At 36.3% G+C, this 14942-nt stretch overlaps 2 protein-coding genes across 4 annotated transcripts in view; one reads left to right on the forward strand and one right to left on the reverse strand.

Moving 5' to 3' along the window:
- LOC128546985 (peroxisomal bifunctional enzyme-like) overlaps positions 1-6455 on the reverse strand; it is a 44156-nt gene extending 37701 nt beyond the window's left edge. For all 3 annotated transcript variants that reach the window (XM_053518458.1, XM_053518457.1, XM_053518456.1), the window contains exons 1-4: positions 6123-6455; positions 3162-3301; positions 1929-2067; positions 581-737 (exon numbers count right to left, since the gene is read on the reverse strand). In XM_053518458.1, the coding sequence (XP_053374433.1) occupies positions 581-737; positions 1929-2067; positions 3162-3301; positions 6123-6193 (507 nt within the window). In that variant the 5' untranslated portion in view covers positions 6194-6455. The remainder of the gene's footprint in view (positions 1-580; positions 738-1928; positions 2068-3161; positions 3302-6122) is intronic.
- A 186-nt stretch (positions 6456-6641) lies between these two features.
- LOC128546988 (F-box/LRR-repeat protein 4-like) overlaps positions 6642-14942 on the forward strand; it is a 76027-nt gene continuing 67726 nt past the window's right edge. Inside the window, exons 1-4 of the mRNA XM_053518461.1 lie at positions 6642-6692; positions 9848-10082; positions 11603-11693; positions 14728-14857. Coding sequence (XP_053374436.1) covers positions 9849-10082; positions 11603-11693; positions 14728-14857 — 455 coding nt within the window. The 5' untranslated portion in view covers positions 6642-6692; position 9848. The remainder of the gene's footprint in view (positions 6693-9847; positions 10083-11602; positions 11694-14727; positions 14858-14942) is intronic.

Raw genomic sequence — 14942 nt, forward strand, 5'->3', positions numbered from 1 at the left:
TGACTAAACTTGTGTTAGTAAAGACATATGAACTAAATAACCATTCTATGATGTTCAAGGAGTCAAAATATTTGTGCTTTTCCCATCTAATTTGAAAATAGTAGTTTTCAAGAAAAAAGCCAAGAAAAACATAACTTCATAAACTGGATGAAAATCATTCAAACTATTTAAGAAAATTGTCATATTCCCTCTCTGTAAAGAGCAATTGAAACACATCAGAAATCATACAATTGACTACAACATGCAAAGACTGCCCATTTTAAATATTGAGAGAAATTTCACCTTTGGTCATTATTTCAGCTTATCTAGGTTCCATTTTTTCAAAGAAATGATAATCAACAGAAGTGTAAATAGCATCACATATCACTGTGATTAATGTAACAAATGCTCACTTTAAACTGATAAGCTTCTACATGCTTTTTAAGTCAATCATAGAGATAATGCCCCCATTGATAAATGAGATCTCACTGCTTATCATGAGATTTAGTGAGATTTTGCTTTGTTGTTATTTGAGAGTTTCAGATCTGTCTGTTTTATACCTCATATACTATATGAAGTATGAAAGGCCATGTATACAAACCTGATCAATGATGCCCATCTTGTGAGCTTTCTCAGCAGAGACATGGTTCCCTGTTGTGATGATCTCCAGCGCATTCTTTAGGCCTGCAGCCTTTGGTAGTCTGATGGTACCACCCCCACCAGGGATCAAACCTATCGCCACTTCTGGCTGACCTACCCTAAATTCAATACAAAATGACTTAAGATTTAAGTTGTGAAAACATTTGCCATTTCCTGCCCATCTTCCAAAGTGACATTATGTCAAATCAGAGTAAATGTGAAAATTCAAATTCTAATTACTGTAAAATCATTTAGTTTCGTGGGCATAAAATTCCGTGCTTTTTTTTCAAAATGGCTATTTCTCGGGGATATGAATTCGTGGATTTCAACTTTTGAACATAAAATGAATGGGAATTTTAATCGTTGGGATTAATTTTCGTGGATTGACTAAACCACGAAAATTAGTCCCCAACGGGTATTAATGATTTCACAGTATACATGTGTCTCAATGCAGATTAGATGTAAATACCAGTCATCAATGAATTGTAAGTAATATTTTAATATTCAATTGCCTGTATTTGGTAATATTTATACTAGCAGAAACACAACACAAAATTGTGTTTCTTTTGCCCTCATTAATTCATTTCCACTAAGATTTGGTTCAACATTACCGGGTATAGGTTACAGGGTATTATTTGAGACTGTAATTCTGCTGACAAGGCCATGATGACGAAGTGACATTTTATTTTCCAAATTAGACAAGAATGGGCAAACTGAATAAAGATGGCAATTACAAAGGTATATTACTACAGTATAAAATTGCATTGCATCATAAAATCTATCAATAAATGCATTACCAAGGAAACAAGTATCTCATACCTATTACAATACCTGTTACCATAATACTGGTAGCCCTGCTAATACTAGACGGGAAAACTTAGGCTCTTCAGTCATTAAAAAGAAAAAGAAAAAGTTTACACACAACTATATCTATAACACTAAAATTAGTTATATGTCCTCATGCTTATGCTCTTCCACCTGTTTTCCATTCAACTGTTGCTTTGTCACATTGATTGTCTAAATTTTCCCTAACAAGCATGTTTTCTGCTGCTGACAATATATTTATCTATTTATTTTGTTGGGTTTAACGTCGCACCGACACAATTATAGGTCATATGGCGACTTTCCAGCTTTGATGGTGGAGGAAGACCCCAGGTGCCCCTGCGTGCATTATTTCATCATGAGCGGGCACCTGGGTAGAACCATCCACCTTCCGTTAGCCAGCTGGATGACTTCCTCACATGAAGAATTCAGCGCTGACAATATATTGTCAATGTGAACATAAAATTAAACAAGAACAATAAAAGTACCTTGCACTTTTTACGGCTATTCTGTAATGACAGAACAAGGCAAGTTCCAGGCCACCACCAAGTGCAACTCCTTCTATTGCTGCTACGACGGGTTTCTTCATTTTGTCAAAGTAGTCCCCAATATCTGTGATCCATGGTCCTAAAATAAACTAGAGCAATCACTAAATAGAATTTTTTGTATTCCTTTTAAAACCTTGGAAGTAGTTTGAATTACAAATGTTTTTGCAATGGACAAATTTTGCAACAGACCTCTTGCTTGTAAGATGACTCCTACAATTACTCCACTACAAATTTTGTTTGTGTGGATCCATATATAGAAAACTCCTACTCATTTTCTCCATCATGAAGGTGAGAATATGTTACATCTATTCAAGGGCTCTTTGCATCTAACTTACAATGGCCTTGTTTTTGACCTAGCTGCTGGCAATAGGTTTAAAGTATCTGGAATAATTTGCTAGTTAAGTGGTTATGTCCATAGTAAGTTTCTTTTACTTGGTTAAGTCTTTGACAGGTGTTCCCCTGCCATGGGTGAATGACAAGTGCTCCCCCGCCATGGGTGACTGACAGATGTTCCCCCGCCATGGGTGAATGACAGGTGATCCCCCGCCACGTGTGAATGACAGGCCTTCCACTGCCACGGGTGACTGGCAGGAGTTCCCCTGCCATGGGTGACTAACAGATGTTCCCCCGCCATGGGTGAATGACAGGTGATCCCCTGCCATGGGTGAATGACAGGCCTTCCACCGCCACGGGTGACTGGCAGGAGCCATGGGTGACTGGCAGGTGTTCCCCTGCCGTTGGTGACAGAAAGTGTTCCCCTGCCATAGGTGATTGGCAGGTGTTCCCCTGCCCTGGGTGACTGGCAGGTGTTCCCCTGCCCTGGGTGACTGGCAGGTGTTCCCCTGCCCTGGGTGACTGGCAGATGTTCCCCTGCCATGGGGGAATGGCAGATGTTCCCCTGCCATGGGTGACTGGCAGATATTCCCCTGCCATGGGGGAATGGCAGATGTTTCTCTGTGACAATTTAATAATTTGTAAATACTATCCTTTATGTTTTCTGTTTATTAAATAAAACACTATCAATTCTAGTTTCTGACCTGATTATGACACTGACATCTCTTATGTCCCCTCTTAAAAAAAGACCTACCGACAAATTTTGGAGACATTACCATAAACAAACAACTTTTATAGTCCCTAACAGACAGAACTTTACACTACACAGAGATAATTTACCTTTCTTGCCACCATCAAACTCTTTGATATCAGCTCCTGCACAGAAGTTTCCTCGTTTACCACAGACAACAACAGCCTTCACACTACTGTCCCGATCAGCCTCTTTTATATATTTGTCTATACCACTTCGTACTTTGCTCCTGAAAAATTTATTGACAATATATTAACATTACTAAAGACAAGATATCTTTTTACAGTTTTACAGGCCTGTATCTGGAAGGATTTCTCTCTCTCTGTTCCGGGGGCTTTGTCTCACTCTGTCCCTCTTCTAAGATTGCTCTGTGTCTGTACTTCAGTAGAGGAGGAATTTGGCGTCCGGAGTGGTTGCCTTTGCGCTAGGTAAAGTGCCTTTGAACATGTTTATCATGAAAAGGGCACTATATAAATCTGGTAAATAAATAAATAGATAAATAAATGAATGATCATAAAGTCATCCAAAGAAATTCAAGTATCAAAAAAATCCCTATATTCCTAAATTCTCGAAAATGCTTGCCACTAAAAGTAGTATCTCAGCAAAGAATTCTTCATATGTATGTGATTTGGCTCAAAATGGTGGGGAAAAAAAGAGCTAATCAACCCCATGTTTATTGTGGCTGGATTTTTTTCTTTTGAAGAGTTCTGTTGAGTGCAGTTATTTTAGGGGGTTTGGAATGCATGCAAAATTGCAATAGTGTCCAGTGTCTATATAGAACATATATAAGTAAAAATAAATGAGGCCCTCTAGAGTGTTAACAAGCTTTACCTTTGATTTGAGCGAGTGACCTAGTTTCTAAAACCACATCACCCATATTCAAACTTGGCCTTGGAATCATCAAGATAAACATTCTGACCAAGTTTCATGAAGATAGGGTCATAAATGTGGCCTCTACAGTGTTAACAAGCTTTTCCTTTGATTTGAGTGGTGACCTAGTTTTTGACCCACCATGACCCAGTTTCGAAATTGGCCTAGGAATCATCAAGATAAACACTCTTTCCAAATTTCATGACAGTAGAGTCAAAAATATGGCCTTTAGAGTGTTAACAAGCTTTTCCTTTGATTGGAGTGGGTGACCTAGCTTTTGGCATCACACGACCCAGTTTTGAATTTTGGCCTAGGAATCATCAAGATAAACATTCTGACCAAGTTTCATGAAGATAGGGTCATAAATGTGGCCTCAAGAGTGTTAACAAGCTTTTCCTTTGATTTGGCCGGGTGATCTAGTTTTTGACCCTATATGACCCATTTAATAGCTGGCATAGGAATCATCAAGATAAACATTCTGACCAAGTTCCATGAAGATAGGGTCATAAATGTGGCCTCTAGGGTGTGAACAATTTTTTCCTTTGATTTGACCTGGTGACCTTCTTTTTGACCCCACATGACCCAGTTTCAAAACTTGGCCTAGAGATCATCAAGTTAAACATTCTGTGCAAGTTTGTATCAAATCAAAACATAAATGATTCAACCTCTATATGGCTGAAAGGCCAAAATAGAAAATTTTGCCCCTTGGCAGTAACTCTAGAACACAGGCTGGAATCTAGCCGGTTTTTGAAAGGAACCAAGATCTTATTGTGACTTAAGTTGTGTGTAAGTGTGGTTAAAATCAAATTTAAAATGTCACTTCTATCTTGTTCACAACATAAAAATTAACAAATTTTGGCTCTTTCAGGGGTCTATCAGGGGCCGTAACTCCAGAACCTATGACTGGATCTAAGGATTCATCATGGAATCCAAGATCTATTGTTGTTAAAGATATTTTGCAAGTTTGTATCAAATCAAACCATAAATGAAGTCTCTATATGGCTGCAAAAGCCAAAATAGCAAATTTTGGCCCTTTAAGGGGCCATAAGTCTGGAACCCATGAAGGGATCTGGCCAATTTAACTGAGATATTATGCCAATACAAGTTGTATGCAAGTTTGATCAAAACTGATTGCAAATTATGGTCTCTATCGTGTTCACAAGAAATTGTGGACGGACGAATGGTGATCACAAAAGCTTGACCTTGTCACTATGTGGCAAGTGAGCTAATAACACAGTCAATAAGCAAATATTTAAAATATATTTCAGAATGTCTTTCTGCAACCCAATAATTGAATTAGATGAACATTTTTTACAGGAAACAGACATATTTTTTTTTTAGGCCTAAGAAACTGTGAGGTATGCTCAAAAATATTCTACTTTGAAGAATTCAAGTGCTAAAATCCAAGTCAGGAAACTGGTTGCAAGAGTTATCTATTCATGGAACTCAAACTCATTAGATTAGATCCATCTTCTTTTGTGTAATAATTGCTAAGTGATAAGTTTATATTACTGGATACTTAAACATTGTATACTCTAATATGTATAAGAGAGATTCACATTTTATTTTCAAGTGACCCGCTATTGGCAGTGATTCTCTATTGGCGAGTTGACTGTACTGGTATTAATATAACTGTATAATGTACAGGTCGGAGACATCCCCTGGATTGAGAAACATTCTCTCGATCTAAACATTGTCTCTCGTTCGAAAGACAAAATGTCTTTGGATCGTAAGACTCAAATTAGCTTAAGCAATGATAATCATTGGAAGAGTAATTAAAACTCTCTTTATAGAATGCGCAAATTTATTTCAAATATAGAAAATTATCTTTCTTTTATCAAATTTTCAAAATCAAAATTATTTTGGGAATTTTGTTTAAGCATTATAATGCTTAAGCAAACTTCTATGGCAATGTGTTTCTTGTAAAGTTTACTTGAAATAACAAGTTGTTTCAATGAATAAATAATGCGACTGCAATGAAATGATTGTTTTAATAATGAGTTCATGTTTTTTTAACACTTAAGCTAAATACAGTCTTTCGATCCAACGACATTTTGTCTTTCAAGCGAGAGACAGTGTTTAGATCTAGAGACTGTCTCTCAATCCAGGGGAAGTCTCTGACCTGATGTATGCATACTAGCCTGAAAAGAAAATCAGATACATTACCAGAATCTACATACCCTAATGCGTTTACCGGAGGGTTGTCAAGCTGAATAATTGCAACTGAATCCTTCACACTGTATTCCGTCATTTTAACTTTGAACAGTGAAAAATGTCTCAGTAGTTGGAGATCAAAGTAAAGTTCTGTGCTTACACTCACAGTTCAAAAATTAGCACTTGGGTTTGAACCCTAAAAATAGAATGCACACAAGATGACAGTTAGCCAATCTTTTTTATTTCGCCTCTGTAGGCTTTACTTTATACCTTCTTAAGTGTATTCTGATATCGCCTTTCTTAGATATTGCGTTATCAGTTAAAAACTCGGATAAGGTCGAAGCTATTTCTACTTTCACTTTGCGTGTAGAGCTACCTTCAGAAGATTTTTCGAAGATATATTTTTTTTTATTTGCACGAAATTCTAGGATTTGCCTAGTGTTTTCATTTATCATTGTAAATATTTTTCAGTTGCAGAAATTAAACAACCTATATAATATACTTTATGCAAGTAAATATTTACGAAACTAAGGGATAGTTGCAATTCTGTCAAAATTCGTTTCCGGGTCGAAAAAACGTAAACAACCAAGAATAAAGTAGGTTAAGTTTTATTAGTCAGTCTATATTTTAGTGGTGTATACAGACTGTATGGAATGTTTCCCAATGTAAAGTGCTGACGAATTTATAAGGTTTTATGCTGCCTTTCATTCCTCTGAATAATGCTGTGATCATCACATCATGACACATGATCATCCAAATGTTATTTTTTCTACAGCCCTACCTACCTGTTTGCCTACTGTAAAAGCAGAAATTTTCACCAGGGTTTAATTTTTGACATATTTACGAGGCCCTATATCTTGCGAAAATTAATCATACAGTGCTTTAGGGTATAGCGGATTTTAGGGTATAGAGGATAGGTTGATAAATTTTATATTTAGACTTGAATTATTGTATAAATTTTTGTATCATTCTTTTACTGGCATGCAAACAGACATTCTGACATATATTTTAAATATTTGCTCATTGTGTTATTTTTCATATGTCATCAAATGTAAAATAAAGCTATCCCCTATAGACTAAATCAGTGCATATGTAAAAAACGTCAGTGAATGAAAAGTATTTGATAGAAATTTAAAAACCTATATGTTTTTGAAAAGAGAGTACATTATTATTCCGATTTATAGTAAAGAAGTCTTGGAAAGTTTATTAAGATGTGGATTTTAAACTAATAATGTAAAAAATGACCAACGCTATCCTGTACACCCTAAATCAGCTCATATGTAAACAATGGCGTGGAGAGAAAAAACACATGAATTTCTATGAAAAGCTGACTGTTTTAAGAAGAATAGATGTTTTCTGTCTGATATACTAAAAAAAAACTATTATTGTCATTTCTTTGAATTGGAATGCAGGAAAAATTAGTTAGCTATCCGCTATACCCTAAAGCACTGTAATTAATCAAAATAATGGTGAAGTACTACTGGAAATTGCTGTTAAAATTTCATATTCAATATGCCTCGAACCTTCAGGTGAGAGCTAAATTTTAGAAGATAAAATATTACAAAAAACATAATAACAGCGTTGGAATCCTAGAGCTTAGGGTGAAGCAATGGCTGGGATAGTCAGAAGAATCTGAGTTTGTCTTTGAAAAAAGGAGGGAGGAATGTAGCAGTGTGTATATAATGTATATAATTAGTCTGTGATATTGATTGTCCGATTAGCTCAGTTGGTAGAGCATCTGACTTGCAAGCAGAAGGTCGCAGGTTTTGAGTCCTGTATTGGGCTGCACATTTTTCTGCTCCTATGACACCTTATACACTCAGTCTGGTATTATACAGTACATAATAGTACATGTATATTGATTACCAGACCTCTAGACTCAGGGTCTAGAGGTCCTGTAGCCACATCCTTTAAAAAATACTGTTTTACCTACTTGGATCAAGCTATATCCATTTATTTATTTTCCAAACTCTAGCTGCAGTTTTCTTGCACCAGATTAGCTAAAAAAAATTCAGCTTTAGAGATGTTTATATGCTGTTATGGATCTCTGTAATTCATGGACACGACTGTCAGAAAACAAAAATAGTGTCAGTTAAACTAGCACCAGACCAGTGTTTCGGGTGATTTTACCCATGCAGGCAAAACCTATCTGGCACCCCCCAAGCCAGATGACTCTCATGCTTTTTAATTACTGCTTACATTTTGTATGCTGATTAAAAATTATTATTTTATGCTCTTCAGTGAAATACTGAAAGTTATCAGTGAAATATATACAAATTAATTTCAGTTTTAAAGTGTTTTTCCTTGACATGTCCAATTTTCATTTGAAGTAACCCTCTCAAACCATTAAATTTAAAAGTCCAGTTCCAGTCTATCTGCTGTTATAATTGCTAGTCACTGTATCTCTAAATGAAACTTCCTGTCCTTTTTTAAAACAATATTTCAAAGGAGTACAGAATATAATCACGTTTTAGTGTTTTTAGCTCACCTGTGCCAAAGGCTGAAGGTGAGCTTTTGTCCGTCATGTCGTGCATCTTGCTAGCTGTCAACTATTTCTAAAAAAATGTTCTTCTTGAAAACCACTTGGCAGAACTACATCAAGCTTCACAGGAATGATCCTTGGGTGGCCCCCTTTCAAAATTGCCCAAAGAATTGAAATACATGCAGAACTCTGGTTGCCATGGCAACTGAAAGGAAAAACTTAAAAACATTTCTTGTTCAAAATCATAATGCATAGAGCCTTGATATTTGGCATGTGGCATCATCAAATGGTCCTCTGTGAAGATTTTTCAAATTATGCCCCTGGGGTGAAAATAGGCCCTGCTCCGGGGGATAGACTTATATAGGAAAAAACTTTAAAAATCTTCTTGTCTGAAACCACAAGACCTAGGCCTTTGATATTTGGTATGTTGCATTGCCCAGTGGTTCTCTACCAAGATTATTCAAATTATGCCTCTGAGTTCAAACGAGGCCCCACCCAGGGGGTCCCAAGTTTTACATAGACTTTAATATATAAGAAAAAAATCACTTTAAAAATTTTCTTGCCTGAAACTACAAAGCATAGGCTTTTGATATTTGGTATGTTGCATTGCCTTGTGTTCCTCTACTAAAATTGTTCAAATTATACCCCTGGGGTGAAAAGAGGCCCCGCCCTAGGGTCCAAAGTTTAACATAGACTTATTATTAGTTATATAGGAATTTTTTTTTTAAATCTACTTGTCCGAAAGTTCAAGGCCTAGGCCTTTGATATTTGGTATGTAGCATTGCCTAGTGAATCTCTAACAAGATTGTTCAAATTATGCCCCTGAGGTGAAAAGAGGCCCCAACCTGGGGGTCACTTGTTATATGAGTTATAGAGGAAAAAATACTTCAGAAATTATCAGATCATATTTCCTAGACTGTTTGATTATGATTAACTGATGACCCCATGTGATTTGTGGGACACCTGACTGTGACCTTGACCTACTGACCTACTTTCTTGTTTTTTAAGATACAGCCTTAAAATTTGGATGACTTATACAGTTTTGCCGACCGATCTTAAAACTGAATTTCAGTGACCATGAATGTGACCTTCTGACCTACTTTCTTAATATTTTAGCATCAGTTTGACATTTGAAACATGTAGCTCATATTATTCAGGTGAGCAATCCATGGTCATCATGACCCTCTTGTTTGCTTGTGGTAAGTTATAAGACATATTCTGCTCTTCTTTCCATCTCCCCTTTTTTAAATCTGAATATGATAATTTCAGGATGTTAGCAAGATTTTTTCAAAAGAAAGACAAACAGAGTGAGAAAGATCCTGTTGAGGAATACTGTAAGGCTGGAGGTAGCAAGGAAGATATTGTTATATTCAATGCTCAAGAAGTGACAGATTTTAGCTCGCAGTATGGTAGTGGGACAAGTATATCTTATGCTGCTTGTAACCTTGCAGGCAGAGGAAATATCTACCCATCATATGGAGACTTCACACAAGCTTGTGTTTTTGTAAGTACAATATTGATGGGTTATGAGACACATGTATAGAGAAATATAGAGAGTACTGCAGAGGAGATTTTATGCCTTGATAGGTGCCTATTTCACAATGCAAAGTTAATAAATTAATTTTTTTTTATTATTACTTATGCATCTACGCTTAAATTTAATATTATGAACAATAGAAATTCCTTATAGACAGAGTAAAATTTAGAAACTAGCCGTAAATGAACATTTAAAGGTCCTGACTCACTTTAAGTTGATGGAGACATCTCACACCCAATATCAAATTTGCATGTCCATATGGAAAAATACTGCCACCGGACATTCTGTTGTAACCACAAGGAGATTGAAAATGTGTATGTAATGGCACATCTGAGTGGAAAACATTTCTATTTAAATACAGATATTTTCACTTTCTATAGATATTCATAACAAGTAGATTTTAATCTAACCAGTATCTTTCACTTTAGAGATTGTGTAGTGTTTTGTTTAGCAAAATCGCTCTGTATTTAATTAATTTTGTCCCCCTTCAAAAAAGTAGGGGTAGATTGGTTTTCTCATTGCCAGTTTGTCAGCTGGTCGATAGACACTTTGGTTGCCAGTCAGTATAAAGAGTGTTTTGGCATGCAGTACTAGTCAAACTAATAGGACAGTTGCCAGATATCCCTGTTGTTTTAGGGTTCAGTAAGTCAAAAGTCATGACTGAAAGACTAAAAAACAGTTCCAGGTTAATGACTAGAGATTGCTTGGCATGCTTGGATCTGCAGCAGTCAGACTTAACTGGATAATAACTTGCAGTCTCTAGGTGAACCCTTATCATTTAAGGAGTTATGTCAAGTTCAACATCACAGTTACCTCAAGACTGAAAACAGTTACCAACCAAAAACTGGAGAATGATTGACCTTTTTGACAGTAGTTGAACTTTTTATTTTAAGTGTTAGTGGGTCAAAGTTCAAGATCACAGCATCGGACTTCCTAACTTAAAATTTCATATCTAGTTTCCTGTCACAGGGGCCGATGTGTTTTACAAACAGCTTTTGTTTCATTTTCATTTTATCAATGTCTTCAAATTCTGTATAGATACCAGATATATATCTTGTAAACAGTGTAGGGAATACAAGCTCAGTTTTTGGCTGATTTGATTTACCAGTACATACACATTTTCACTCCTACTCTGCATCCAAATCTAGGTGGGTGGCAGTCCAGAATTGCAATTAAATAGTAGATCCCATATGCTTATCAACATTGGCAATAGATCAGTATTGTTTTAGGTTGGTATGATAATAAATTGATGACTATACGTTATATGTTATTATAATAATACTTCAGCATTATATTCACAGACAGTTACCACTTACTGTAATGACTTGCAAATTTAAAACAACAGTGAATATAATCAACTACAAATTGCAAATCCTTAAGGACACAAATAAAATTGCTGCCCATAAATTGTAGAGTAAAAGTAAGTCAAAAAATATTCAGTGTACAGTGAGAGGTCTTTGATAATGATAGTATTATTTTTGTTGCAGAGGACGTATGGTCCATGGTGGGATATTTCCCCATCAAAAACTGAACCTTTCAAGAGGACTCCACCATCCTTCTGCAGTCAGGATTACATAGGTACAGTGATTTAGTGGCACATATTTTCTGAAGAAGTAGAGTATTAAATGTGGTCAGATACATTTAAGCAACATTTTATGACATTTTTTACTTTTCATATAATCTGTAAAAGATTTATTTAAAGACCTGTTGGTAGTGAAGCTTCCCATGAAATTGTTTTGAATCCTTGCAAGTGGTTTAGAAGTTTAGTCTGGATAAGAGGCTCTGTGTAGACTTTATGTCAGAAAAATCATTCAACCATATATCCCATTATATATGTATGACAAGGCTTCATATCAATCATTCAAACCCATCAATAGTGTAGAAGTAGTGCATACTAACTTTATTTAACATTACCATTCAAGGGCCATAACTTTATTAACAGTAATCCTGCCAGGATATGTGCATCTCCTATTGGTAGTGAAGCTTCTATTGAAGTTTCTTTTAACTCCAGCTAATGATTGCTGAGAAATAGCATGTGTGCTGGATTCTATGTAGACTTCATGGCTAAAACTCAGTGAAAATTATTACATCCTCTAACTCATAATATATGCACAAGGTTATATATTGATCAATGTCATGAAGTTTCTACCAAACCTATAAATAGTAAAAGAGAACTAGTTCAGACAAATATTATTAAAAAATACTAATAACGCTGGCATAACTAATTGATGAATTACAACCAGTGCCCAGTGGTTTCTTAGAAATAGCCTGGACCAGAATGTTGGGACTCATGGACTGGTAAAGCAGCAGCTATATCCTCCCCAAATTTTTTGAAGGAACTTTTCTTTTTAGCTCACCTGTCACAAAGTGACAAGGTGAGCTTTTGTGATCAAGCGGTGTCCGTCGTCCGTCCGTGCGTGCGTGCGTCCGTGCGTCCGTAAACTTTTGCTTGTGACCACTCTAGAGGTCACATTTTTCAAAGGATCTTTATGAAAGTTGGTCAGAATGTTCATCTTGATGATATCTAGGTCAAGTTCGAAACTGGGTCACGTGCCTTCAAAAACTAGGTCAGTAGGTCTAAGAATAGAAAAACCTTGTGACCTCTCTAGAGGCCAAATATTTCACAAGATCTTCATGAAAATTGGTCAGAATGTTCACCTTGATGATATCTAGGTCAAGTTCGAAACTGGGTCACGTGCGATCAAAAACTAGGTCAGTAGGTCTAAAAATAGAAAAACCTTGTGACCTCTCTAGAGGCCATATATTTCATAAGATCTTCATGAAAATTGGTCAGAACATTCATCTTGATGATATCTAGGTCAAGTTCGAAACTGGGTCACGTGCCTTCAAAAACTAGGTCAGTAGGTCAAATGATAGAAAAACCTTGTGACCTCTCTAGAGGCCATATTTTTCATGGGATCTGTATGAAAGTTGGTCTGAATGTTCATCTTGATGATATCTAGGTGAATTTCGAAAGTGGGTCACATGCCTTCAAAAACTAGGTCAGTAGGTCAAATAATAGAAAAACCTTGTGACCTCTCTAAAGGCCACATTTTTCATGGGATCTGTATGAAAGTTGGTCTGAATGTTCATCTTGATGGTATCTAGGTCAAGTTCAAAACTGGGTCACATGCGGTCAAAAACTAGGTCAGTAGGTCTAAAAATAGAAAAACCTTGTGACCTCTCTAGAGGCCATATATTTCATGAGATCTTCATGAAAATTAGTGAGAATGTTCACCTTGATGATATCTAAGTCAAGTTCGAAACTGGGTCACGTGCCTTCAAAAACTAGGTCAGTAGGTCAAATGATAGAAAAACCTTGTGATCTCTCTAGAGGCCATATTTTTCATTGGATCTGTATGAAAGTTGGTCTGAATGTTCATCTTGATGATATCTAGGTCAAGTTCGAAACTGGGTCACGTGCCTTCAAAAACTAGGTCAGTAGGTCAAATAATAGAAAAACGTTGTGACCTCTCTAAAGGCCATATTTTTCATGGGATCTGTATGAAAGTTGGTCTGAATGTTCATCTTGATGATATCTAGGTCAAGTTCGAAACAGGGTCATGTACGGTTAAAAACTAGGCCAGTAGGTCTAAAAATAGAAAAACCTTGTGACCTCTCTAGAGGCCAAACTTGTGAATGGATCTCCATAAAAATTGGTCAGAATGTTCACCTTGATGATATCTAGGTCAAGTTTGAAACTGGGTCACGTGCCTTAAAAAACTAGGTCAGTAGGTCAAATAATAGAAAAACGTTGTGACCTCTCTAAAGGCCATATTTTTCATGGGATCTGTATGAAAGTTGGTCTGAATGTTCATCTTGATGATATCTAGGTCAAGTTCGAAACAGGGTCATGTACGGTCAAAAACTAGGCCAGTAGGTCTAAAAATAGAAAAACCTTGTGACCTCTCTAGAGGCCAAACTTGTGAATGGATCTCCATAAAAATTGGTCAGAATGTTCACCTTGATGATATCTAGGTCAAGTTTGAAACTGGGTCACGTGCCTTAAAAAACTAGGTCAGTAGGTCAAATAATAAAAAAACCTTGTGACCTCTCTAGAGGCCATACTTGTCATGGGATCTGTATGAAAGTTGGTCTGAATGTTCATCTTGATGATATCTAGGTCAAGTTTGAAACTGGGTCAACTGTGGTCAAAAACTAGGTCAGTAGGTCTAAAATTATTAAAATCTTTTGACCTCTAGAGGCCATATTTTTCAGTGGATCTTCATGAAAATTGATCTGAATGTTCACCTTGATGATATCTAGGTCAGTTTCGAAACTGGGTCACGCGCGGTCAAAAACTAGGCCAGTAGGTATAAAAATAGAAAAACCTTGTGACCTCTCTAGAGGCCATATTTTTCATGAGATCTTCATGAAAATTAGTGAGAATGTTCACCTTGATGATATCTAGGTAGAATTCAAAACAGGGTCACGTACCTTCGAAAACTAGGTCAATAGATCAAATAACAGAAAAACTTTGTGACCTCTCTAGTTTATTCTATATTTTGGTGGATAGGGAGATGCTTATATAGAGGTTTATGGTTTTATATGAATAATCTCTTAGAATTTATGAAAGACTTTGTGTTATATTCATTGATCTTCTAATTTACAGAGTTGGCATTTCAAAAAAAGGTTTATCCACTTAAGCTGGAAATATATGAAACCTATAATCCTGGCTGTGTTGTGAAGATTCTAGCCTGTGAGAGGTCAGAGGACACTGATGTTGACACTGGACATAGTCTGTAAGTTGGACGCACTTAACAAAGTGCTCACAGTAAGCTTTAATTGGCTTGAAATCTTTTGTCTGTCAGTAGTGCTGAATTTCAT

This window comes from Mercenaria mercenaria, chromosome 11 (assembly GCF_021730395.1).
Source record: "Mercenaria mercenaria strain notata chromosome 11, MADL_Memer_1, whole genome shotgun sequence".
Lineage (NCBI taxonomy): Eukaryota > Metazoa > Mollusca > Bivalvia > Venerida > Veneridae > Mercenaria > Mercenaria mercenaria.